At 40.8% G+C, this 26,547-nt stretch overlaps 1 protein-coding gene across 1 annotated transcript in view; it reads left to right on the forward strand.

Moving 5' to 3' along the window:
* The window catches only part of SEMA3D (semaphorin 3D), a 148,837-nt gene extending 126,362 nt beyond the window's left edge, over positions 1–22,475 (forward strand). Inside the window, exons 15-18 of the mRNA XM_064504907.1 lie at positions 403–560; positions 2,748–2,812; positions 5,073–5,212; positions 15,118–22,475. Of these exons, the coding sequence (XP_064360977.1) occupies positions 403–560; positions 2,748–2,812; positions 5,073–5,212; positions 15,118–15,531 (777 nt within the window). The 3' untranslated portion in view covers positions 15,532–22,475. The remainder of the gene's footprint in view (positions 1–402; positions 561–2,747; positions 2,813–5,072; positions 5,213–15,117) is intronic.
* Positions 22,476–26,547: the final 4,072 nt, after the last annotated feature.

Consider the following 26,547-nt stretch of genomic DNA (forward strand, 5'->3'; position numbering starts at 1 on the left):
ACACAAGGTCATCACTAGTTCCCAGTCCGGATTCTTAATGTCACGGCTATGCTTCCCCTTGTTTTTTAAACGTGTTGTTGAACTACTCTGGCTGTGGATGGCTTCTGATTTTTTTAATGCAGCACGTTCAGGCAAAAGGTGTAAGAGTGCTGAGTGCTGGTGTCCTGGTGTCTTTCCAGGACTACAGTCCTCTGCCTTCTCTGCCGTGTTGTCAGAAATTGATGGAGATTGGCCAGTTCACACAGCCCTGAGAAACATTTTGCAGTGAAGGAAGAATTCTCCCTTGTTTTATAAAATCTGGGACAAGGTTGAAAGTCTGCAAATGTGGCACTGCAGAAGGGAACTTTTTAAAAGGGCTACTTGAAGAACGCTTCTAATTCATTTGCTTTGCCTGATTTGCAGCAACAATTGTACATTGGTTCCAGGGATGGATTGGTTCAGCTCTCTCTGCACAGATGTCACACGTATGGGAAGGCTTGTGCAGACTGCTGCCTCGCCAGAGACCCATACTGTGCCTGGGATGGAAACTCATGTTCTAGATATGCTCCCACTTCTAAAAGGTGAGAGAAAGAATACAATGTGCTGTAAAAGATCCTCCTCACTGCAAGAATTTTAGACCTTCTGAATCAGAATGTGTTGCCTTTTTACTTAGCATGCCTTTTGCCTTAAAATCTTGATCAAGCTTTGTCCATATCTATATTTCTGCTGGAAGAGCTGTGAAGGCAACATAACACTGTTTGAGCATGTGTGACAATAACTCAGCTACTGCAACTAACGTCGCAAATCCATCACTTCCCCTTTTTATGCCGAGTGTTTTAAAATACAAGATGCTCAGATTGAGGGCCTGATTGTAGCTGACTCTGCCTGAGCGCAATGATGGAAGAGAGAGATGCAAGAGCCTCTCTTTTCATGTAGGATCATAGCATGCAGTGGAGTTTGCTGAGGGTCATAGTCATATGGTGGAGTTTAGTATGCTATCCCAGAGTGGTCAATAACAAAATACATTTAACTCCCCGAGTCTAAACTAACGAGCTTCTCCTGTCTCATATAACTAACCCAGATATGGCTCATAAATTGTATTCATGAACTAGCCATGAGAGGGAGACAGAGATTTAAATGGTGTGTTTTGACCTCATCAGGAGCAGTTTTTTCCACAGAGAAAGGAGTTATATCTGAACTTTACCTACCTATCAGCTAGGACAGCCTGCATGAATTAGCGTGAAGGGAGAGCATGCTGCAGGCCCTAGCAGTGCAGTAACGAAGTTTGCTGATTTGGCATATGATGTCCCTCTTGGACTGTTGGCTGATTTAGCCAGAGCGCTGAGCTCGCTGCCTTCATAGCATCTCCATTCCTCTTTGGAGGAAGCTTTCCTAACAGTAATTCTTGTAGTAAGGGTCAGAGGTTGCAGTCTGAGCTTGGGCTCTGGAATGAGACCTTTTTCTACCTTAGGGACTACAGGACTGGGACCTAAGCAATTAGACAAACCATTGAAGTTAATGAGTCATAGGTTATTGTGTCATGGTGTCATGGAACTTTATGTATTTTCCCTCAAAGCCAAAGTAAACTAAATTCAGCGAAATGTAAATGAAAGCAGAAAAGCAAGTGTTCAGGCTCACTGCAAAGTTAGTCACACGTGAGGCTTGCTGAAGTCTGAGGTGGGACTGGGATACAGAGATTGATGGTCCATGCTCTTAAACAGATGTTCAGTTTGGTGGGTAGGCCAAAAGTCTGTGGCTCCAAAAGAAGGGATGGGTGACTGGCCTTGGGAATCCTCCAGTAGATCAGTTACTTAAATATTTTCCTCTGTCTAGCTGCCTGTGCTTCCAGCACATCTAAAGCTTTTACCACAGTGGACCCCTCTGCCTCAGGATCCAGCTTTCCTGCTGAGGCATTGCTTTGCACTTACAAGGCCCTGCTCCCTTTACTCTCAGTGTGACTGTGAGAAAGTGAGTTCCTTCCTGTATCTCAACTTCTTCTACTGAAAAATTTAAATATGAACTTCTGTTTCTAGCTTTTGGGAGATAAATGCAGCCATTGACACAGGAAGAGGTGGGTTTTTTAGTACTATTACAATAAAACAACACTAAATCACAGCGAGTTTAAGTAACACACCCAGAGATTACCAAGCAAATTAATTGTGGTACTGGGTAGACAGTCTAAGACTGTTGACTCTCCGGATCTTACTCTATTCATTTCCTCATAAAGAAAGATAATCAGATCTGTTTTTTTTTTTTTTTTTTTAATCAAAGTAAACTGTAAGCTTTTCCTTCTTCATTTTAATGACTGATTTACTAGTTATCTTGGGCAGATCCTGAGCTCAACTTTGAACACCACTCGTTGAACCTGAGTTCTTTTTCACAACATACAGCATTAAAAACATTTCTGAATATTCCCAAGACAGTTGATCCCACCAGAAGATCTGTGACAGTGCTCCTGGAGCAGGTTTAGATGCTCTGTCACCACATTGCACATCTTTTATTCTAGGCAGACTTTTTTTTCCTCCTCTTCTCTCTTTCCCTTCCCAGTGGTTTTCCCAAATCACAAGCCTTTCTCTTGATGTCAATTGTACAAATCTCTCTAGGCCACATGCTGCTTTGAGGGTGAGGCTGGTTTTAGTTAAGACTGTAATTGTCAGCAGTAGGGTGGGAGCAATGCGAGTCCACATCTGCTGAGCTCCTCTGTATTTTGTTGTTGAATTCCAGCAATTATGTCTGAAGTGTTACAAGTTTTCATGCTCTTCCCATAGGCGAGCCAGAAGGCAAGATGTCAAATATGGAGATCCTGTTGCACAGTGCTGGGATGTGGAAGACAGTGAGTGTTTTGCACCTTTCTTTCCCTTTGGTCGCTTCAATAATGGTTTGTTGCAAGTGTCTGTCTGACTGTGCATCCCTGCTGAGCCTGAGGGATTGACACTGTTAAGGCAGTTGCTGTCGGCATACCTTGAAAACATTCCTCATGCTGCAGTGACCTTTGCTGAGGCATGGCCAGTAACGGAGATGGGGTACAGCACCCCTCACGTGCCTTGTGTCACTCTCCCCATCACTAACTTACAGAACTGAAATATGCCTGCAACGCAAAAACCTTACAGTGCACCACAAGCAGATACCAGGACCTCCACTCACTCAGAAACAGAGCAGATAATCCCATAAGGAAACCCCTATGGGTGAACAAGGACTGCTCCATCCTTTACCCTACCACCATGTATGGCAGGACAAAAGTCCCAAGGCCCAGGTCCAGCTGCCAAACCAGGCAGCTCCCCCTCCCCATGGCTACTTAAATACTCCTGTTATTAACAAGAGCCTAGACCCCCCTCCTGTCAGCTCCCCCTTCCCTTTCCCACACCCTCTTTTTGGATGCCAGAGCGTCTGGCTTGCTCTGTTGGCAACTGCAGCCGTTCGCTTGCAGCATGCATTGTCAGTATGAAATCCTGCGGTTACGCAGCAATCTCTGTGGCAGCATAAAATAAATGGAAAGCATTCAAAACCGAGTTTGGTTTTGTCTGGGGTTCTTATATTCACTTATTAAAGTGAACAACCCAGTCAAAACAGTATTGATTGTATCACAGAGTTGAACGTTTGATTCAAGCAAAGCCACCACTTTTGATTGATCTCTGGTTATTTTCATGCCGCGGCGGCGCTGGATGCCTGCCGCAGATCTCAGCGTGAGCCACTGCAGAAATCAGAGCTGCTTGCCACAGGATCAAAGCCTGAGTCTGTTGCACAGAATACGGGACTCTGACTGTACATGTGTACATGCAGACATAATTAAAAAGTCAGGGTAAAATCTCATTTCCATTAAAGTCAATGGCAAAGCTCTTGTTGATTCTCAAAGGGCCAGAATTTCCCCACCTACTGTTTACCATCGGTCTCCAAATAGTGGTATCTGAGACTGTGCAAAGCTTGCGGTCACAGCAACACTATCAGAAAGGCTGTCAGTGTCACATTTTCCAGATAAAAAGACAGTGAAAGAATCAGTTTTACTGGACAAATGTAAAATGACTTAGCACACAAATTAAAACAAATCCTTGGCCCTGCTGTAGTGCCACCAATAGAAATTTTATCCAGCTGGGGATGACCCTTGTGCACCATAAAGCCATGAAGCTGGCCTGTTCCACTCCAAGGTCTTGGCTTATTTATGTTATTTGTGATAGTTAATAGTATTATGGCCCCAAAGCCTACTTGAGTTTAATGCACCACCATGAGAGATTCTCTACCTGCAGACTGTATTGGCTGTATAAAGTTGCTTTGCTCTACTGAAGTCTCTGTGGCACAGTGAAATAAAAGAAAAGCATTTAATGCGAAGAACTTGGATTTCTGTAGATCTTCTGTATGCACTTACTATATTGAAAAGACAAAATTGTATCCATTTTGCTGCTGAGCTGACTTTTGATTTATGAGAAGCCGCTGCTTTCACCTTCCTCACTGTTACTGGCAGAGTGTAAGAAACAGCTTGTGCCTAATGATAAGGCAGATACGACACAGATAAGACAGACTAGAAAGGGAAATGGAGAGCGGAGATTAGAAATGACATGCGTAGTTTTTACAGAAGGCCATGAAGAGCACCCAGATCTGCTCATTCAACCTCAGAGTTTTGTCTGGAGCATGCTAGTGTATCCCGTAAAGTGTAATTTGGCACTCCAAATTACACTTAAGGGAGGTGAACTGAAACAGTCCTGCGATGCCTTTGCAGCGTCCAGGAGGAACAAAGCAGACCCTGGTGACTACGGCCTACCTTCAGCTGCTGCTCCACCTCTGTCAGGTTCAGTAGTAGCATTACGTACAGGAAAAATACAGAGCAGGTTTTAAATTCCTCAGAGGTGAAAGTCTCAACTTTAAAATGGAGCAAGCCCATGATATAGATTTTATTGACCTTCTTAAAAACCAGTTGCACTGAAGGAAGGTTAGCAGCCACCTCTAAATCCTCATAGTTATGTTTTAAGCTAAAAGTTAAGTTTCCTTTTGCCTTTTTATACTTCATTCACTCTTATAGCATCTGTTCTGAATCAGGCTATTTTCCCATTGCTTTAAAAATCAGGTCGGGGTTAATCTCCTGTACCATGTTTGCTTTCCAGGCATTAGTCATGAAACTGCTGATGAAAAGGTGATTTTTGGCATTGAATTTAATTCAACTTTTCTGGAATGTATTCCTAAGTCCCAGCAAGCCTCTATTAGGTGGTATATTCAACGCTCTGGAGAAGAACATCGAGAAGAGGTAAGTTATAGTCATCAAGGCAAGTTTCCTCCACAGAGAATTCAGCTGAGTATTGAGAAGCAGGAGTTACTGGGATTAGTAGATGTTTTACTTTTCCTTGCCTCACCTTAGCTATCACGTAGCATTCTGGTATCACCATTTGGGGCATGCAGTGCGGGAGAGAGAAGCCATTTGCACTGTATCATAAGCAGTTTTATTTATTTACGCTGATTTACCTGCTCATTTTATTAAAAAAAATAGAAAAAAGAAAAAAAGAAAAGAGAAATTAGGCTTTAAACAGTGGTAAAAAATCAGAGTACTAAAAAATTCCTTTTTTCCCAGTAATTATCACCACTACTACTTCTATGAGCAAAAATATATTCAAAACATTCTTTTTAATCAAACCGCTATTCACCTTAGTGTCTGACTGCCTTCCCTTATCATGTTAAACAATGTAAGAATTGCTACGTTTAGCTTGCTGCTTTTCTCCATCTTTCCCTGAGGAAGGAATAGTCTGTGCAGTCAGAAGCTTTTATTCACCTTGTTTTGTTCGGTGGAGTCTGAGCATTTTTTTTACATGCTGCTCTGCACTGATGTTGAGAAGTCAGGTTAAAGATTCACACCTTGCATCTGGAGTAGAAAGTGGTGAGATCTATGATAGTCCCTAATTCCTGCAGGATCAGGGTAGGGGTCCTCACCGGTGGAGCAGCCCTTGAAAAGACTCCAGCTCCCCGCTTGCACCCTTCACAATTTCCTGCAGATTCCTCTCCGAGCTAGAGACAAAATAAAGGGGGCCCTAACACGTGCCCAAACAGTCAATGGACTGGGACTGATTTGGACTGTGTTTGAGCGAGTCTCAAACCTCAGGAGTCTTCATAGCCTTTCTCTTACATGAATGATTTTGTGTCTGAGGCCAAGTCCTGCTGTGATTGCAACCATGGCAACAGGGAAGGAGGAGGGAAAAGAACTGCCCTTTCAAATGAGCTGGTCCCAGGTGTTAGATATGTTTTTTGTTGTTGTTGTTAAATATACAACCTAGATAAAATTTAGTTTGAATGACAGGAACTATCAACTGCACAACGTTGGTTCAAGCCCGGCCTGCCACTCTCAGTGATAATTCGTCCTATGACACTTTCTGAGGGCAAACATGGGCTCGTTGTTTTTGAAAGTTGGGGAGATCTAGGCCAGCGCAGGTACCTGTGAGACCAGCCCCCTTTGGTGAGATGTAGCTCACTGCAGTAATCTCGAAGCACCGCTTGTATCATGAAGGCAAGTCTCCAAGGAGGCCACCTTAGAGTTGCTACCTCAATTATGTGTTGGCCCAGGAAGCCAGCATAAAGGGGTCTCAAGGTACTTCTGATTTTCCACCAAATGAGACAAAAAAATGCTGGACCGTATGTTGATTGTGACACTGTAGCACTTCTCATTTTCTCTCCTTCTCTTACTCATGGACTGGCAAACATTCCTTCATCTGCTGAGAAAGAACATATCATTAATTTATAGACACAGTGTTTCCCATAACGTGAGCTGAAGACCAAAGGAGAGAGGTTACTGGTATGAAATACTATCTCAAACTTCTGTTATAATCCATACTTGGAAAAAAATGTGGTCGTCTGATCAGCAGGTCAAGCATGCTCATAGCCACCTACCTTAAATTTATGTTTATCAGTTTTTATAGACCTATGAGTATTCATGATTTGTGCTTTAATTGATTCACCTTTAACTGTCCTGTACAGAAGACTCTGTGCTCTACTTCCCTCAGGCAACAGTTCAGAAAATGCACTTGCATATTTGATTATACCCATCCTCACTCAGAAAAACAAGTTAAGCACATGCTTAATTCTAACCATGTGTTTAAGTCTCATTTTCAAATACATTTAAGCAGACACTTTTTTTTTTTTCCTTTTTTTTTGTTTTCTGAACAGGAAGTTTATACGAAGTTTTGAGGGGCCTCAATCATTATAAACATAAGGTGTTACAATTATAGCGTGGGCCCAGGTTTCTCAAAGAAAGCTACAAACCGCCTACTGCAGCCAATTCCCTGTGAAGAATGTGTATTTTAGTATCACAACAACTAACACTTTCCAGATTTGAAAGCCCCTTAAGAAGAGCTGTTTCTGAGTTTTGTATATCTGAATTCAGTTAAACAAGAAAAAAAAAAAACAAAAAAAAATAGATTTTCTTATAAATCATAGCTTCAGTTATTCCTCTGAAGGTCAGGAAGCCAAGTTCAAGTTGTCTTTCACATTGGATTATAGATCACACTGCAGCTCAAACTGGCCCTTGAACAAAGTTAGGGCAGCCTATAAGCCTATCTAATAAGGCCGAAGTTAAGGCTTAATTAGCTTCTGCCATTCATATTTCCCAAAGATTCACTGTGGCCGTGAACTGGGACCCCACTCCCTGGTTTGGGCCAAAATACCAGTAACATAAATACATAAATACCAGGAGCAGCAATTCTGCTCTACTGTGGGATTGTCCAGCTTTCCTGAGCCAAGGATGTAACCTAGAGAAAGCAGGGGATACGGGCATATGTGTGGTGGCATTTGGATCTCTAACAAGCGCACGGCATACTTCTTTGCACATTAGCAGCCTTCCACAGCGCTGTTTACTGGGCTGGCTCTGTGTAAACAGTCTGACATCTGTTTGTATGAGAAAAGTAAAGCTTTGCTAAAAGGCTAGATTAACCTTTGAGGCAAATTTAGAAGAAAATTTGAAGAAGAAATCTGCAGACAGATTGTCTACATTATGAATGCTAACAGTAGGCAAATAGCTTCTTATCACATATTGTCCCTAAAGCCATAGCAGCATTTCTGTGATCTAGCTTTGATAAAATAGAAGTTGGAGCACATGTTCCGGAACTCCTTGGGGGGAGTTTCGTTAGTTTATTTTTATTTATTTATTTATTTTCAGTCTTTGAAGACTACAGCCTATATAAATGCATACACACTTTGGCAATCACAGTATCAAATCATTGAAAGGCAGTGTATATCTCTTAGCTTTGCTTGGTCCCTGCCAGAAAATTCTTCTTGCAATGGGAATAGATTTTCTAATATTTTGACCCAGGTTAGTTTGTAAGAACTGGAACACAGTGTGAGCAAATTCAGTTTGCACATCCAGAATCATCATGTTAGGACATTCCATTTTTTCAAAAAATTATTTTTTTTGTTATTTTTAAGATAAATATATTAATCTATGAATGCCATGTTTTCAAATGCATGTACATGAAGCTATGGTCCTAATTTCATATAAAGCTGCCTAAATAAATCACCAGCTCTTTAGATATGCTGACCAATCACTGCTCCTATTAGAGAGAATAAGGATATTTTCAGGTTAAAACACTGAACCTCTTTTTGATTTGGAGATCTAGAAATTAAGAACTTGAGGTTTTCTAGTTTGAAACCTAGTTCAGGAGTGAAAATAAATCAATTGGTGTTAGTGCCTAATTGGAGGCCTTAGAAAATACAAAGATAGACAGAGCAATGGGCATTTTTTAAAAATTTCTTCAATTTGACCAAAATACCATATGTGACAGAAGCAGTGCAGTCATATTTAATGTGTAGCTTGATCTTCGCACAGCCAATGCTTTACCATAATTTTTCCCACAATTATATTTTCTGCTCTTTTTCTCTTCCTGCAGTAGATTTCTCAAATAACCCCATGCATTATGTTAGTGTGTGTCTTAAAGGTATAACTTATTGTGATGACGATACCATGCTTTGCAAACGACTCTGCACCTGGAACTTAAGTTACGGACTTTTAGTTCCAGAGCTGTAACTGTAACGTCTCAGCAAATCTTCAAACCTCATTTTACAAATAGATGGTTACGCCTTGTCCGTGACACGCAGTACAGCTTCCTGAGGGAAGGAAAAGGGCAAAATCCAGACTATATGGGAAGCATTTGGCCCAGCAGGATGCCTCCGACATTTCACCTGCTGGGTCATGGTTCAGACTCCGACTTCCAGCCAGAATGGCCTGTGGGAAGGGACAGGATCTCCTGTGGCACAGGAGCTGTCACCAGGTCATTTGGCTGCCAGTGGGAGTACATTTCCCTGTAGTTTGGGGCTGTTTTAAGGTCGCGAGCCGAATTTCAAGTGCTTTTGTGTTTTGCGGTGCTCATGCAGTTGGTCATGTTTATTCCTGTGCTTGCAGTGTTAGTCACTGAGTGGAGGGAGAGCTTTCTGGGACTTGAATTCATAAAAAGCATTGGGGATGTCGTTTGTTCATAATGCCTTAGAGTGCTGAAGTTTCCTGAAGCTTAAAATCAGATGTTTATTTCTCTTAAAATTCCTGTGTGTTGTGTTATGTATATAATAGGTGTCAGGACTGGAAAAAGCAAACACAGGGCCATTAGCAAATACAAAACCATTAGTTTTGGTGTCCAGTGGCTTTTAAAAATATTTGTCTCTCTGCTTTCTGCTGATCTTCACCCTGCGTCTGCTGTGGCCCCAGGTTAGCCAAGCTGCCACGTACCCTTGCAGGGGACAGAACAAGCCATATGGTCTGAAAGGCAGAATAGGCACTGATCTCTTTTAACATGGTCTTTCTTGCTCTATTCATATGTGGGGGCAAAAAAAAAAAAAAAAAGTCCACTGGAAGGCTGAAGTACATTTTAGTTTCTACTTCAGCAGCCCTCTCCCTTTCCCGTATCCCTGCTCCACAGTTTCCTGAAAAACTGAGCTTAACAACCATGTGAAGTTTTAGCACAGGATTGGAGAAGATGCCGCATTAGGCACAACACTTTGACCTGGTTACTCCAGTTCAGCCGGCCTCCATCTCTGTCCCATTTAGTTAACCTTATCAGGAGTACGTTGGTGAATGAAGCGAAAGTTTCCGTATTATTTTGTGGCTGGAGATTTTTGCATCGTGACAGCCATGATCATCTTTGTTACAAACGTCTGGTCAGCAGCATCTTGTGGTATAAGGTCACAGATTCAGTGCCAGCCTTAAAATCTGAGGGTCTGGTGAGAGCTGAGCAAGGAAGAGATGCATCAAGTCTGAGTTTCAGCAGTACTCTCTATCAGAGGGGTGCAGTTCAGTATTTGTGCAGCAGACACACATGGAAGCCTTGGGTCAATGAAAAAGAGACCAAGAGAGAAGGTAAAAACAGAAGAGATTGATTCTGCAGCCTAGGGACTAACCATAGCTCTCCTGCTTTCCCTCTTCTATTTTACTCTGACTCATTGGCTTGGCATTTTTGTTTTAGCTTTTTTCCCCCAAATACCTTCAGATTATTAAATAGGACTAATATTTTTGAGAGTTTCCTAGGAAAATGAAAAAAAGTAACTCTGAACTGAGATACACCATATGATATTTTTGCTTCACTTTGAATATATTTGGGGAAGAGGAGTTTAAAAATTAGGCTTATAATGAGAAGTTAGCTTCACCTTGAAAATAATGGGACTCATGTGTCTCCATAATGACATTATACTAGCAACACATTCTTCATTTTTCCTGTGGTTTCTTAGTAAATAAAAAAAAGATGTTGAAACAAAAAAAAAGGGGGGGAGAGAGAGAGAGAGAAAATTAACTCTGCAGCTGTATTGGAATTAAATTATTAATTTCCCAGTACAAATGCAACAAAGTGGCATATGACAATAATTCCAACAAAAACAGACTAACCTTTATTTTCAGTCAAATGATGGGGATGAAGACAATGATGATGGACAAACAAAGATGAATGTGAATTCTCAGCAAATGTTCCCCATTTTCCTTTCTCCCGCTCTTAATTTGTTCAGGGGTTGCAGCTAACCCTTGATTAGCCCAGCTTTACCTCTAGCATTTTTTCACATGTTGATTAATGAGGGAGGGCAGGCTTTGAAGCCACTTTCTTCTCCCAGACAGGTGCAGTGTTTTAACTGTGAAAGAGTTGACATGTGAATTATTTGTAAAGAGGGAGCTATCTAAACACATCATTAGCAAAGGACAAAAGGCATTGACCTAACCTGGTGCCACAGCACTTTCAAATCACTGGTTGTTTTCCAACCTACTGATTGTTTAAAGATTTGCCATCCTTTCTGGCAATGCCTATTCTTCCTCCATTGTTAAAATCCGGTTGTGAAAATCAAGTATTTGATCTACATAGAAGCCTTTTTTCTTTGTCAAATGTTGCCGGTATCTTTGGTATGCCCCATGTTTTATGTAATGTATCTTAGGCAAACTTTAAGTCCCTACTACAGTGATTAAAAAATACCATTTGCTGATAAAATATTGTCAAAATCTGATCTCAGTCTGCTGTGAAAAGAAAGTTAATGGTAATCAATTGCTTCATTTTTGTGGTTCTCAATTTGTTCCCTCTTGCACAAAACCATTTCTCTGATGTTTAATATTTACTGTATGCTCAAATTTAAGCACAACTCAGCATGCTTTTGTGAATTAAAGCTTTTGTGCTTCTGAATTGTTAAATCTGTTTATAAACAGTTTAAAAGTTATAAAACAAGAGAGTAACTGATTATGACATATTGAAAAAAAAATGAAATGACAAAGATGAAATGATGTCTTTTACCTAACTAGGCTTTTCACTATCCCCCAAATTTAATAAAATATGTTTTACATCTATAGCTCAGGAACCAAAGAACACATTAAGTATTCAAGTGAAAGGTTAAAGATCTGCTACCAAGTAATGAAATGCCAGGTGTTTATGAAACTCCAGAGCCCTGTGGGGGAACAAGTAAAGAGGAAAGGCAGGAAGAGTTCTGAACCTGTGGGTAAAAAAACATAAACAGGATACCAAAGAGAGAAGTGAGGAGGGGAAACAATAATGAAGTGTTGCTCAATACGTGTGAAATCGGAGCCATAATTTCATCCTGCCAGAGGATAAGAAAGGAATGAACAATGAAGCCACATAGAAGAAGGAGGTGACAGTCACCGTAAATCAATACCCAAGGTTAGCACAGGACATTCTGTAAGAGCGCTGCTTCATTAAAAATAGGAGTCATGATGGGCTGGGATTAAGGGACACAACTAATTTAGCGTCTGTTAGCTTTCTCTGGGGTATCCTGAGGCGGAGCAGGGGCAGCTCCGTTACTTAACACGTTGAAGACTAGAAAGTGAAGGCACAATGGTAAATAGTTACAAGTCACAGGGTGCTGGAGTTGGGGGTCCAGTGGTCTTTTCTGTTGTAGATCTCCCATTATTCTTCCATCCTTTCACTGGTAAATAGGCGAAGCGCTAGTGGGGGCTCTTTGCAGCAGCACATAGCCAACCGCGGCAGCCAGCTGGAGGGCGTCCAAGTGTGGGAGGTGCGCAGCTGTCGAGCCGCTCTAGACTACAATACTGGCAGAGCCACGGACGGACAGATGCTACCGGTGCAACTGCATCGAGCCCTTAGCTCGGAGAGATTGGTCCTGGTTTCACTCAGACATTGTAGGAACTGGGTCTTTGGTAGCGCTTTATGAAACCCAAATGTTTGGGAATCCGCTGCTCCTTCACATCCTTCTTTTCCCCAAGTTCCCCACATGTTGATGTGTAGGATTCACCATCATTAGCGGGAAGTCTGGGCAGAAGGAAAGGGTTTCCCTGTCATGTGGTGACAACCAAAGCTCCCACCTGAGCGTTTCCACCTGGCCCTGCTCTCCCTTCTCTTTGTGGAGTACAGCACCACAAGGAAACACCTATCCTAGACATTTCTCCCTACAGCTACTCATCTTTGGATTCATTAACACCTTTTGTGCTCCTATATTTGCTGCAGCCATAAGAAAGGAACAGAGAGTTTTACTTTGAATGAAGTGTCACTAGCTGTTAAAATTGAGAACTACAGCCCTATGCTGTAGCTTCTGGAGATGGAAAAGTGAACTTTTCTATTCTGTCCGCCTGCTATCGTCTGTGTGAGTGCTTGCGTATTGACCATGAGTTCTCTGGTTTAAACTCAGTGTAGTAAATCAAAACTAGCTTGTGCTCACGTAGCACCTGTTGTCAGAAGATAATCCATTTTCCAGGAATTTGCTGAAATTAGCAAGATTTCATGCTGCCGGTGCCAGTAGGCATGGTTATATACAGTTTACAATTAAGGAAACTAAAGCTGAGGGGCAACCCCATGCTGTCAACTGGCGGCAGGAACCAAATGCTTGGCCACAGAACCAGGCTGCCAGAGCAGTGTCCTAACACAGGCTTTCATAGTAGTTCATTTTTCATCTCTGATTAGTTGATTTTTCATCTCTGATACAGTCAGATCAATGGTAGTACATAGGAATGGATCTGTCTGTCTGTCTATCTGTCTATTTATACATTACTCAAGACTGTTACAGTAGATGCAGTAGGAAGCCAAACGCCCCCCTCTCTGCATGTATTATTTATATATCCATGTGTGTATTGCTTTCTCTAGTGATCTAGAAATGGTCTCTAAAATTATTTAGCAATTACAAAATAGTTACCATAGAATCTTATCTCATATATACACTACACACACACACACACACACACACACACACATCTTTTCTCATGGAGTAGGAGAGGGAATCATGTGCAGATTTTTTACATAAAGAAGCAGTGTGTAGCTTACCCACTGTGAATAAATCTAATTTAGTCATCTTTATGCCTCCCTGATCTTCCTCCTCTGAAGTTGGCTGGAGGGTCAGATGTGCACCCTGGGAAATTTTCCAGAATCTGCGCTGAGTTTCTCTGCTCCCTCCCCCTGTTTAAACTGAGCCCTCCGCCTTGTGCTGAAGTTTTTGTACATTATAACAATACCACCAGCAGTGCTGGTGCTGTATTTAAAGTACTGGCTTTAATGTGGGCTAATCAAGCTGCACTCCAGGTCCGTTCAGTGCTGTTCGGCGCTGCAGCCTCTGCGTGGCAGCAGAACATAGCACGCCCCAAGGTGACAGCTTTCAGCTAGAACAGGATCATTTTCAAAGCAAAGACTGGTGTTAGAAGAAGACACTGGCAGTTAAGGCTCTCATTTCTACTTCCACCTCTGCTATTAATCTTTGTATGGATGTTGGCAAATCACTTACTTTCTGTGTTCTCCAGCTGCAGAAGTATTTGGGTGCCTGGTGCTCCATCCTGGTTGTTTTGTGGGAGTTAGGTTATATCGTAAATCATTTTCAGATCTCGAGATATGTAATTTGCCTGACAGTATTATTGCTCTAAGATGCACCTTATTTTTAACGAGATATTGTGATATATTTTCAGAAGTATTTCCATTTGTAAACCGAAGTGTGGTTCCACATTGACAGATCTCAGCCCTCACTTGAAATCTCATTTTTTTCTTTGCCCGTACATTCTTTCCTATACATTTACTTTTATTTTTTCCCGTAAGTTCATTGTTTTGGCTTTAAGGTCTGTGAAAAAGAAAGAATTGAAGAGCTGTGTTGGGTTGTAGTCTTCTAGTCTTACTGAGTGTTTTTAATCATGTCCCAGTGAGTCAAAGCCATCATCCACTCACTTTTACAAAGCCCAGTTGAAGCAGAATCAGAACAAGTGACTTTAAAAAATCAGTAGGAGGAGGAGGGGGAGGGGGAGTTATTGGAAATGTAGTAGCGCCTCAACGTATCAGATATATACAAGGACCTGAATATATTGGGTGCAGTACAAATAGCTCAAGAAAAACAGCCTCTGCTTCATGAGTTAAAAAATGATTGGGATTTGTGGGCACTGAAAGCCTACCCTGCCATGGAGAATGTAGTCTAGCTTTCTGTGTTTTGGTCTGCTGAGTGGTGGTGTCCTTTCAGCTCTGCAGCTTGTATCTTTTGCCAATGCATGCTGAAATGTTACTGATAGAGATGCTATAATTAGGAGCAGCACTCCAAAACAGGAGGGATCGCACGGTGTCTGCCTGAGGTTCACATACACCATCCGTGCTGGCAACCGAGGGGCAGAATGTGCCGTGTGCCGGCTGTGCCTTTCCTCCAGCTCAACATGGCAGTGACACACTTTCTGCTTTTCCCAGTGAAATTAATGTGTTGTGTTCTTCTTTGACCATGCAGCTAAAGGCTGACGAAAGGATCATTAAAACAGAGCACGGGCTGCTGATCCGCAGCTTGCAAAGGAGGGATGCGGGAGCCTATTACTGCAAAGCCCAGGAGCACACCTTCATCCACACCATTGTGAAGCTGAATTTAAACATCATTGAGAACGGACAGATGGAAAGCACGCAGAAGACTGAGGACGAGGAGGGCCGGGTGAGGGATTTGCTCACCGAGTCACGGCTGAGGTACAAGGATTACATCCAGCTGGTCAGCAGCCCCAGCTTCAGCCTGGACGAGTACTGTGAACAGATGTGGCACCGCGAGAAGCGGCGGCAGCGGAACAAAGGTGGGGCCAAGTGGAAGCACGTGCAGGAGATGAAGAAAAAGCGAAACCGAAGGCACCATGAGCCTGCCCGGCCACCATCTACATAGTCTGGAAATTCTATTTAAAGAAAGGACATTTTCCATGAAAAGAAGAAAAAATACTGTGTTATGGTTTTGTGCATCTTGCGTATGAGTTAATATTGCTTCTTACTGAAATCAGATAACTCACCATCACTATTAATCTGTACAAGATTGTACAGATCACGGGATACAGTACCAAATGAGATGTTCCTTATTGGAGTACCACACACCAGGCAATAATTTCAAATGCATTCATTAAGAACAAAAGATGTACACTTTAGCTAATTTCTGGATAGCCTGAGGCTACATGAGTTGTGTTCTGTACTTCTTCTTACATAATTTTCACATAGGATTTAGTGTCCGTGTTCCCATGTTAATACTTGCTGCCATGTTCCACCCCAGAGGTGGCTATGTTTCAGAGGAGGACAGATGTATTTGTAGTTCTTTGGCATCTTTCTGAACAAGAAGCACTGTAGAAATGTGTGACAGATCTGCAAAATGCCCTCCCCTCCCTTTACCCACTGGGCTTGTATAAAGGCTCGTGGGTGGGGTTTGCTAGCATAGAGAGGCTCAGCAAAAAAATCAAATTAAGTATTGGCTTAGGGACAACATTCATTTTCCCCACAAAAAGCAGAAAGCGTAATCATAGTTTAAAAGAGGGAAATTATAAAGCATTATCCATTAGAGTTTGAGAAGCCATCAGTTTGCAGTCCATCTGCTGAAATGAAATGTTGACTCTAATTGAAACTGCCACCAAGATGCTTGGAAATAAATTTCCTAAGTGATGCGTGGGAGGTATGTGCACAAATCCTATTAACAAATAATGGGATTCCTGCCTGCACCTCTCCTATCTCTCTAAAGGTTTTAATCTGACTGTTTCTCTGGCCCTTTGCTAGCTTCATTTTATGCAGAGGGAAAGAAAAATAAAAGACAACAACAAAGCTAAAAGAAAAGACGATGAGGGAAACATACTTAGTGGCTGAGACCAGTGCTCTTGACACAGAGCAGACATTCCTCAGATGTGTGTATTCTTTGGGATTTTTCTCCCAAAGGTCTTATGTATTTTTAAGTTGAAAAAAAATGCATTGTTGGAATTAATACATTTTATTATAATTAAATAAAACAAAAGATGTCCTTGTGTAAATAAAATGTGTAAGTTAGAAATTTGCTATAGACCATAATTTCATTTGTAAAGTGTTCCTTGTTCCTAGTTTCATATTTTGGTTTTAAGAGTCTAAATCTTTATATATAAGCAGAAACACTGGGCCTCATTCTTACCTGTTTTACATCCATATGATTTCATTGAATTTATTCCTGATTTGCAGCAACAAACACAAGCTCAGAATTAGGCCTACTGTCTCTTCTCACGAGTCGCTACCCCCCCATTCTCTCTTCCATCTAACCTCCCTCCCTTTTGCCTTTCACGCCTTTTTGAGTGTGAAATGACAAATTAGGCACTTCCTCACATGGAAGGGAGCTTTGATGGATACCAAAACGACAGACTTTCCTCGTTTCTCATGCATTCTGCAGATCTCGAGAGCAAAGCCTGTGGGAAACCCGTGTAATTGGTGTGCAACTCATTAAGGCACTGAAAACTTTGGCACTGCAAGTTGTAGGTCGCCCTTAGCCACGCTGGTGTTTGTGTGTGCATTCAGGCCCTGGTCCGTAATTGTGTGGATACAATTTGCATCATTGTTCATTTCCTTTCTGCTGAAAGATACAAATACGGCAATGTGTATGGCGGGTTTCAGGAAGGGATCTCAGCTTACCCAAGTTTGTACCCTAAAGCTGCATTTGCATGTATTATATAAAAGCCAGCGGTACCATATGTCATTAATTTTAGTTTTTTTTTTTTTTAATAGGAGATGTATGACTTAATTAGAAGGTATTAGATAGCATGCATAAAATGCTTTGATAGTGTAAAGCACTGAGTGCTAAGTATTATAAAAATATGTCTGTGGGGAGGAGGGAATTTCATGGCACAGGACCTTTAATCAGCAGAGAGACTGATGCTGAAGATACTAACCAGTAGTACAATATCTGAGCACCTGCATAGAACTTTTTGCCTTTTTTGCTGCAAAAGTAACTTAGGCCAGGCATTTCGCAAGAGACTCATCATTTTGGGTGCCTTGATTTTAAGGCCAATTAAGCTTTCTCTAAGGAGGTATGGAGGATATTCAACTACTAAATATAAAGCACCCTCAGACTGGGATACTCAATATTCTTGACCGGAAGGTTATGCTGTCACCTTACAGAACCTGCCAAATTATTCCTTACTGGATTTTTATCGGTCCATAAAGTCCCATTTCTCTGACTTGGACTTTAAGTAAATGAGTGGAATCACACCAAGTCTAGGTAGTAACACATGGTCTACATTTACATGCGCTGGCAAAGGACTGCTTTTCTCCCAAGTGATGACTCAATACTTTAATTATTGCATCTCAAACAGTTCTTATCCCATGCTTGCCTTATTCATAAACAAGAAAATCAATTCCTTCTTCCATGTTTTTCCTCTTCCATGAAAACTAAATCATCTGATTTATGTTTAAAATGATTGGGAGTATGTATTCTGCAAATGAAGTAAACCATTGACTTCAGTAGAAGTCTTGAATGACTAATGGTCACAGTGCTGGAAGCATTAGATTTGAGTAGTTGAATTAAAATGTTATTACTCCTAAAAAAAAAAAAAACTCCCTTTTATTTCTTTTATTCCAAATGTTGTTGCAAAGAGACTCTTCTTAAAGAAATTACCTCATCAGTCTGGGGTATGGTGGTAGAGTGAAACCCCACATGAGATATAAGGCCACTTTCATCATGGGGAAATAATTTCAATATCCTCCAGATCAGTGCACTCTGTTGGGTTCATACCACCCCAGGGAGAGGTATTTAATAATATTGCACAGATAAAAATCTGTGGTTTGATACATTGTACAAGATATATCCTGTAGCTCAAACAGCTAACACAGCTTCTCATATGTAGCAGATAATACACATGCATGATTCCAGGGGACATTGGAGACCAGTGAATGAGTTGGACAGATCAGGGGTCACTAAAGAAGATAAGACAGGATTTTGTTAGGTAGGACTCTGTAATGCAAGGTCACGAGTAGGAGCAGTAGGTCGTTCAGCAACCTGCCATCCCAGAGGGGGGTTCAAAAGATGACATAGCCCAGAAACTGTAACAGGAGAATGCTGGAAAAGGTCCCCCTCTTTCCAAGAAAAGCTTCACCTTGTATATAATTCAAAGGCTCAAACCTAAATCTACTTAAATTTCAAAATGAGGATTTGGGGGTCAGTTGTGCTGCTGTGAGCTGTACTACAAGCCACGACAGGCTCATAGTTAAAATGAAACCAAACCTAGACTCCTTTAAGAGCTCAATAAGAATGAAGTTAAACAAAGTTTTGATTCAGAGCAGAAAAAAGTTGCCTCCACCTTAATAACTGTACATTTTAAACAGATCCCTTCATGCATGTGATACAATATATTAGATATATATTGTATATACAATATATTAGATAAGATATTTATGTATGCATTCAGCCAGGAGTCTGATTATTAATAAATAATAAATTATCTTTTCCTTTCTCTGACCCTACTTCAGCAAATGACTGGAGTTTGATAGAAGTGCAGTGGTTCCAAACAGAGTCTTAGAATAACCAGCACAATGTGAGCTGTAGTTATAAAAATGCTGAAAACTGACATAAGCTTTAAAGCCCAACAGGGTCCTAAACTTCGTAGCAATCTTGAAGTCAGTTAAAATAAAACAGAAAATGGGATTAGCAGGAAAAGGAATAAAGTATTAACACTTGTTGTGATAAACCAGTTCCATTACTGGAAACAGCTCCAACAACAGGTGTGAATTTGTATACAGGCCATAAGCATATAGCCTTTTTTTCTCTAAGCAGTTAAACTTACACTTGCTTGAGGTATCTAAGAACCTGAATACTTTCCAAATCATAAGTAGTCTTTGGGCTTGTTCTTATGTCATTCACAATGAAGCTATTAGGTTAAATGCTGTGGAGTTCCTCCAGTCCATGTGCTTTTGAGATCAGAAGATCTCTACAGTTTAAGTGTTAAAACTCTTTAATCTAACCATTATCTGTATTGATCTGCATTTAACACTTCAGATTATGAACAGTTATTTGTTATTATTACTCATTATTCATCTAATGAGTCCATATGTCTCATAATAATGTCTCAATATTTAATAATGAAAATTGATTTTGCTAATGATTTGTCATAGGAGCATGTATAGCTAGCAGGACCTGTGTTAATGTACTATTTTCTCTTCATTTTGTAACAGAGGGTAATTGCAAATGACAAATGTGATTTCAAGAGCTAAGGTTCAGATCAGATTCCACTGTTAGCAAAGACTAAAATCCTATTGGCTTCAGCAGAATTGAATCTTTGTCTAAATATACTATAATCTGTTTATAGTGGAGTAGTCAAACAGCCAAAACGGTGTGCCGTTCTGTACAGCGTGCTGGCCTGGTTCTTCTCTCACACAGTTGCAAATGAGATGTGGAGGTCTAAGGCATTGCATCTGCATGAATGGAGAATTAAGCCCACATGTCTCTCCAATATATATTTTAAATGGTCTCTATTGTAATATTTTACCATGGTGTTGCTAATATTTCCCTGAATTAGGCTTCTGTGGTTAGCTGAAGTGTGAAAATCCTTGCAGTTGTAATCCAGTTTTCAAGGTTTTTAAAGTAAGTTCATTACAGCAACAAAAAAGAAGACATGGGAGAGGGGTTTAATTATACATTGCACAAGACAGATTTGTAAGATTTAACTTCAACATAATATCAAAATAGTGACCACCTTAAAATGTATTGTAAACACCATTTATTTTTCCTTTTTTGGTCAGGTGAGGGTACGTAACAAATTATAATCCTCAGATTATCACCTGCCAACGTGTGGCTGAAACATCTGTTGTGACAGGAGTAGCAAGAATGAGTAATTACTTGTTCGTTTTTTCCCTTCCACCAGTTAAGCTGGTTGTCTCATGCCTTTGAGACTCTCTCATTCTCTCAGGCAATTCTGCTTCCACGTGGAGGAATATTGCAGGATATGGTGTTTCCTTGAGGTATAAACGCTCCTAGAAAGTCACAGTATCATAGTCTGACTTCAGACAACAACATTCCTAAGCATTAGCCTTCGCATTCAGTATCAGATGTAAACCAACTACTGTGAGGTAAATTGGGAGACCAGGTGGGGTGTGCACCTACAATGGAAATTTTGTGACTCTTGCTTAGAGTTCTCCATTCTCCTTTTGCATATGTGGTCAGCGTATCGAATTCACCAATTTAAAATCAATCTTTCGTACTTTAAAACATGGGATTTTCCATGTGGTGTAAGGACCAGAAGAACATTTCCACGTGACTTTTTTGACTGATATGGACTGCTGGTTAATAGTTTCAAACAGTACAAGCCAAGAAAGTCCTCTGTCCAGTCATAGGTGGCCATGATATTTTTAATGAGCCCAGAAACATCTCAGTTTTTGTGGTGCCTCTCATCCTGGTCCTTTTCTCTTGTGGTATAGAAGTGCTTTTGGCTTTTTTTTATGTATGCATATGTGTGTGTGTGTTCTAATCATCTTATTCATGCTACTTCTACCACTGAACGAAACCATGTCCAAGGCCAGCCACCTTCTGGACATGCAACGTATGACAAAATAGTAAGTGAGACAGAAGATTTAGGCAGATATTTTCATCCGGAGATAACATAGTATGTTTGTAGTGGGTAATGCCTCATGGGCTGACTGACTATACTGAGATGTAAAGGGCACTGTACCATTTATCCGACCTTGGCAGAAATTGAGGATAAATTTACAGAAGGTGTATTTTTTTAAAAAAATTCTAAAACATTGTCAATGTAAATAAATACAGAAAATCTAATCTGATATTAGGCCTGTTATCTATCACTGGACAGAAATATGCAAATAAAAATGCATTAAAAAATTTCAGAAATTTCCACTTTTTATTTTCAGAACTTTCAGAAATTTATTTTCAGATTTTAAAATGTTTATTTAAAAATCAACTGTCATTAAATTATGTTTTTTATTTAAACTATTTTTAATTAAGAAAATATTTTTTCTAATTTTCTTTTTTTAAATCTGCACTTTGAAATCTCTTTTTGTAGGCAAAATTAGAAAAAAAATGAGAAAGTTGTAAATGGAAGTGGAATGTTATATCCAAATGTAGTTTACTCAAAGCTTAGAAAAAGCAGCAGCAGAGACTGCTTGTGTCCTTGTTTGAATCTTTACCTGACTTCTGTCAAAGACTTTTCTTATGAATTGTAATAATCGCATTTTAAGACTGCATGTCAACATATCTTGGCTGTAAAAACTGGATTCAAAGTGCAAATCTGGGAAAGTACAGGCGAAAATGTTTACATTAATTTTTCTTTGTGGATGATGCATGCTTCTCCATTCCCCTTTCCCCCAGTGACCTAGAACTATCTCAGGATGTACACTGGCTGGGAAGAAAGGAAAAGATTACAAAAGAGTATCTCCAAATGCCAAAGTGGAAAGTCAGACTAAATGGACTTGCCATAATGACTTTGATTAATACCTCACATTTGACCAATAAATACTAATATTTTCTCCTAAGGTGAAATTCATCGCTCCTTCAGAAGCCCAGCCCATGAACTGTGTTCGCTAAATCTTTTCTAATTCGTACGGCTTAAATGGTACATAGGTTGTCCTTGTGAGTGGGGGTGAATTTCACTGTTGGAGCATAACTATTTATAGAGTAATATGACTGAAACAGTTTGATAAGAGTGTCTATTTGTAAATGACTGCAACTAATTGTGTTAATATTATAACTGAAAAATCACTTCAGGCCAATAAGAAGTGATGAGTTTGCCATGCTTGCTATTTTACTAGAGATTCCAATCTTATCCTCCAAGGTAACTGAAACCATTAAATGCATATTTCATTTGTACTGCAATAAACAGAAAATTCTGAGTCTGTGTTTCTTTTTTAAACCCATGTCCAACTATGGGGGAAAATATGAGCTTTCAGAGAAACAAAGCCTGCAGCGTGTAATGGAAATAGCAAGGCTATGGAATTAATATAAGGTCAGCCACCCAAAGTGTCTTGCTTCAGAAAATGTCCTTCCTGAGTCAGGATTGTCAGAGATTCACCGCTACACAGAGAACATGCTTCAGACCAATAAAAAGAGCGAGCCTACAAAAATGGTTTAGAGAAGCCATGGGCCTCACTGTGATTTGGAGTTAATATATGCAAAACAATAAAAAGGCAGCTCTATGTGTGTTAGTTTTGATTCAATAATAACTTTTTAATGCATGCATTTATAGATGATTAGCAAAGATGCCCTTAAAGTCTGCACTGACATTGTATTCTACAATTCCCCTCAAGCCAAACTGATCACGCATCCGTCTCTGACGGCCTCCTGAGCACCTTTGGCTCTAAGGGAGTGTGACTGTTTCCTGCAATTCGGAGTGTTTTCAGGATAGGGATATATCTGGGGGAAGGAAAGGTTGGTTGTTTTTTTAATCGAGTATTGTTACCTCCCTCAATGGTTATAGGGAAAGGGGAATTTTGGAAAAAAATCTTCAGGCGGGAAAATAAATAGACTCCCTGGTACACCTCCTTTTCTAGCCTCCAGTACAGCCCCTTGTGTTTCACGGGATTTATTAAAGGTTAAGGAGGATATTTTGTTAACAGACGGTCGGCACATTATTTCCAAGGACATCGGTGTCGGTGCACTCAAGGATGTCTGATTCCCAGTCCCACGCTGTGTCCATTAGACCACAGTGGTTCTGACCCTTCGCTGGGAAAGACCCCATGGTACCACTGGCCTGAAAGTCGACGCCAAATCCCAACTGCGGCAATAATGTTCTGCTTACCTAAATTCCACCTGCGGTTGCAATTGGATACGGCATTCTTCATTTCCTAGCCTGAACTCTTGTTTCTGCGTTCCTGCTAAACAGCTGCTGTGTTCCCCCTCTCCCTCCCCGCAGGTGGCCGCATTTGATAACATCTCGCGCAGGATCAATCTTGGTCCCATTGAAGTCAATGGGAATTCTGCCAGGGCGTCCCAGATCTGGTCCTCCGTACAGCTGGTAAAGCACTTTCAGCTCCTGCAGGATAAGAGGTACTTTGCAAAGTCTGGTGATTATCCAGGTTCATTAGCCAGTGAGGGAGTTGAGAGGGAAAGGGAATAAGAGAGGAAGAAATCCTCGAGCTTCTTTCTGCAGCCGCACGCTTGGTAAGATTGCAAATGCAGTTCTGCTTTGTGTCCACTCGTAGAAACAAAAGCTAATTAAGCTGAAATCTGTCATTTTATCTGAAATGATTTAGCAAGGTCAGACTTCAAAACGATTAGTGATGAGTCTCTGGAGCAAGCAAACAAGCTTGCTTGCTCATCAAAGCAAACTACAGTTGCTCAGAAACATTTCTAAAATTGATTAGCTTCCTGAATCCACTCTGTTCCACTCTGTTCGGTGAGTGGTGCCTTCTTCCAGGCCCTTAGAAACCAGAAGTGCTGTTAGCTGAGGAAGTCTGTGCTTAAGGTAAGAGGTATGAGGTAAATCAGATCCTTCATGATTCAAATCACTGGAAGTATTCCGGGATGTGTTCGCACATAGGGGCCATATGTACTGTGAAAACAACAGACAACTGGGAGCTAACAGTCTGTTTGTAATCATTTGTGTTGCTGTAAGGTAAAAAGTGGTGCAGAGGATACTACGGGGTTCATATATCCTGCACCGCTGCACCCACGTGGTTACTATGTACAGGAATAGCCCTATTGGTACACAATGACCAAACTTTGCATTTCCCAGTGCATTTCTACAAGAAAGCTCACATTAAAAACAAAACAAAACAAAACAAAAAAACCCCACCAGGATGCACAGAACCACTTATGAAATGCAAATATCTCCCTCTCTGGTCTGGCTTAAATTCCTTAAAGCAATTTACAACTAAATATACCGTGGAAAAAGTTAGCAAGCATTTTTTAAGAGCTGTTAGATGAAAGTTAAGTGTGTTAAGTCAGGAAATGACAAACCTCAACTCTATAGCCAAACTCTCATTCTTTGCCTTGCCATTAAAATTTTAAGGACATTATCACACACAATTACATCTGCCAGTGTTACATTTATTTCCACATGCAGGAAAGAAAATCAGCAGTGAAAGCACTAGCATGCACTTTTTATCTCTTACAGCTAGGTGTGGCCAGTAACAGACCCTGTAAAACCTTGTTTTTTTCCTTAAAGAAAACAACCACAAACACATAGTGTTTTGGGTAGAATCTGTTAACACTAGACTTGCTTCTGTCCATGGTCACCATTATTCTCAGTGATTTCAAGTTGTGCCCAGGTGCTGGCATTTGCAGGGCTGTGACTGCTAGTTTAGCTTCTGAAGTTGAGAGTGTGGGCACATAAAACACTTTAAAAACATTAGAGTCATTGTGATTAACTTTTTTGTTATTTAAGGAAACAGAATTTTGTTATGGAATCAAAGTAATATCCATTGTAGTTAATGCCATATGACAAAGAATGCCAGTCAATAATAAAATTGTTGCTCCCTTTTAGGTGAACATCTTTAGAAGTCAGCTGATAAGGTAAACTTTGCTCCACTCCCCAAAGCACAGCAGTAGAGCAAGGCTTTTTGAAGAGCAAGTTTCCAGGTAAGTGGTGAAAAATTACAGGGAACATCAGTAATTCTGCTTTCAGGAATTCTGCTTTCAGGAAAAGAGAACAGCAATTCCATGTCTCTTAATCTGACCAAGCTGATGTTCAGAATGTGTCTTAGCTGGTGTCTTCACAACATCCTTTTAAGGTAAGGAAGTACAACAATCCCTACTACAGTGCTGATTCAAAAACACCCAGATTCCTAAGGTGTTTGGGGAATTATGTCAGTGCCAAAGTCTACAAGAGCTCCTGAACCTCTCCTACCCCCAAAGGCTCCTGAGTGCTATTGGCCTCTGGAAGTTTGCCCCTACAGTGTGCATGGGCTCTGCTGTGTGACAGCTACTTTAGCTAATGCCAAACAGAAAGGGGCAGCTACTAGTGGTTATTATACAAAAAAGGCACCACTTCTCCCTGCTGCACGTGTTCAGACCTGGGAATCACACGGGAATCAGGGAATCACACATCATACCACACCTTTCCTCCCTCCAGTCCCAGCCTTTCCCACTGGTTTGTTATGAGCTTGTCACCTGATGTCTACAAAGCAAAAAAACCCCCAAAAAACAGAAAATGGCCACACCGCTTCTTGCACGAAACACAAGAGCAATTTCTCTAAGATGCCCTGGACTGACTCTCCATATACATAACTGTGCACAGCAGTGTCTAGTGTACTGAAGACCAGAAGCATGCTCAGACACTCTGATGTGAAGCCTGTCAGTCTTGAAACATTTGCACAAGTGACCCAGACAGGCGCTGGGACTCCAGCACACCCAAACGTTTATGTGCTTGGAGTAATCAGTGGTGCACAGAGCATGACCCCAACATGAGATGGTCCAAGAAAACTGACCAGGTCATCTGGAAACCATGTAGATGCAAAGCTGTTGTCCTCAGCAGCAAGCAGGGTTGCCTGCCATTGTTGCTAATATAACTCTCAAGTTAGATCTTTTTTTCCACTTTTCCAGCACCTTTTCAACTTTGTGCAAATAGCCCAAGCATAAAATTCAATACTAAAATTTCATTCTGAACACTAAGCAGCTGGGGCTCAGGAACTGTCTTGCAGAGTGGCAGTAAGGCTTATTATGGATCTAGCCCTAAATCACGAAATAAACATTTGTGGTAGAGGAAAGAGTGAACTCTAATGCTTAAGACATTGGCCAGGAGCCTAACCGTAGAGTTAGCCTTTCTACGCATGTAGCTGCCTTTTATTGCAAAGACAAATTCTCAATATGTTTGAGCCTCAGTTGAGCATTACAGTTCCACCTACAGCACACCATAAGATAAAGAGAAGGACTATTGCTACTCTTAGATTGAATCCCCAGTTTTAAACATGGAAGAATTTATGATATTTTTCAGTTTTCAGAATGTTGAGATTTTCCAGCTGAATA

Source organism: Dromaius novaehollandiae, chromosome 1 (assembly GCF_036370855.1).
Source record: "Dromaius novaehollandiae isolate bDroNov1 chromosome 1, bDroNov1.hap1, whole genome shotgun sequence".
In the NCBI taxonomy this organism is placed as follows: Eukaryota; Metazoa; Chordata; class Aves; order Casuariiformes; family Dromaiidae; genus Dromaius; species Dromaius novaehollandiae.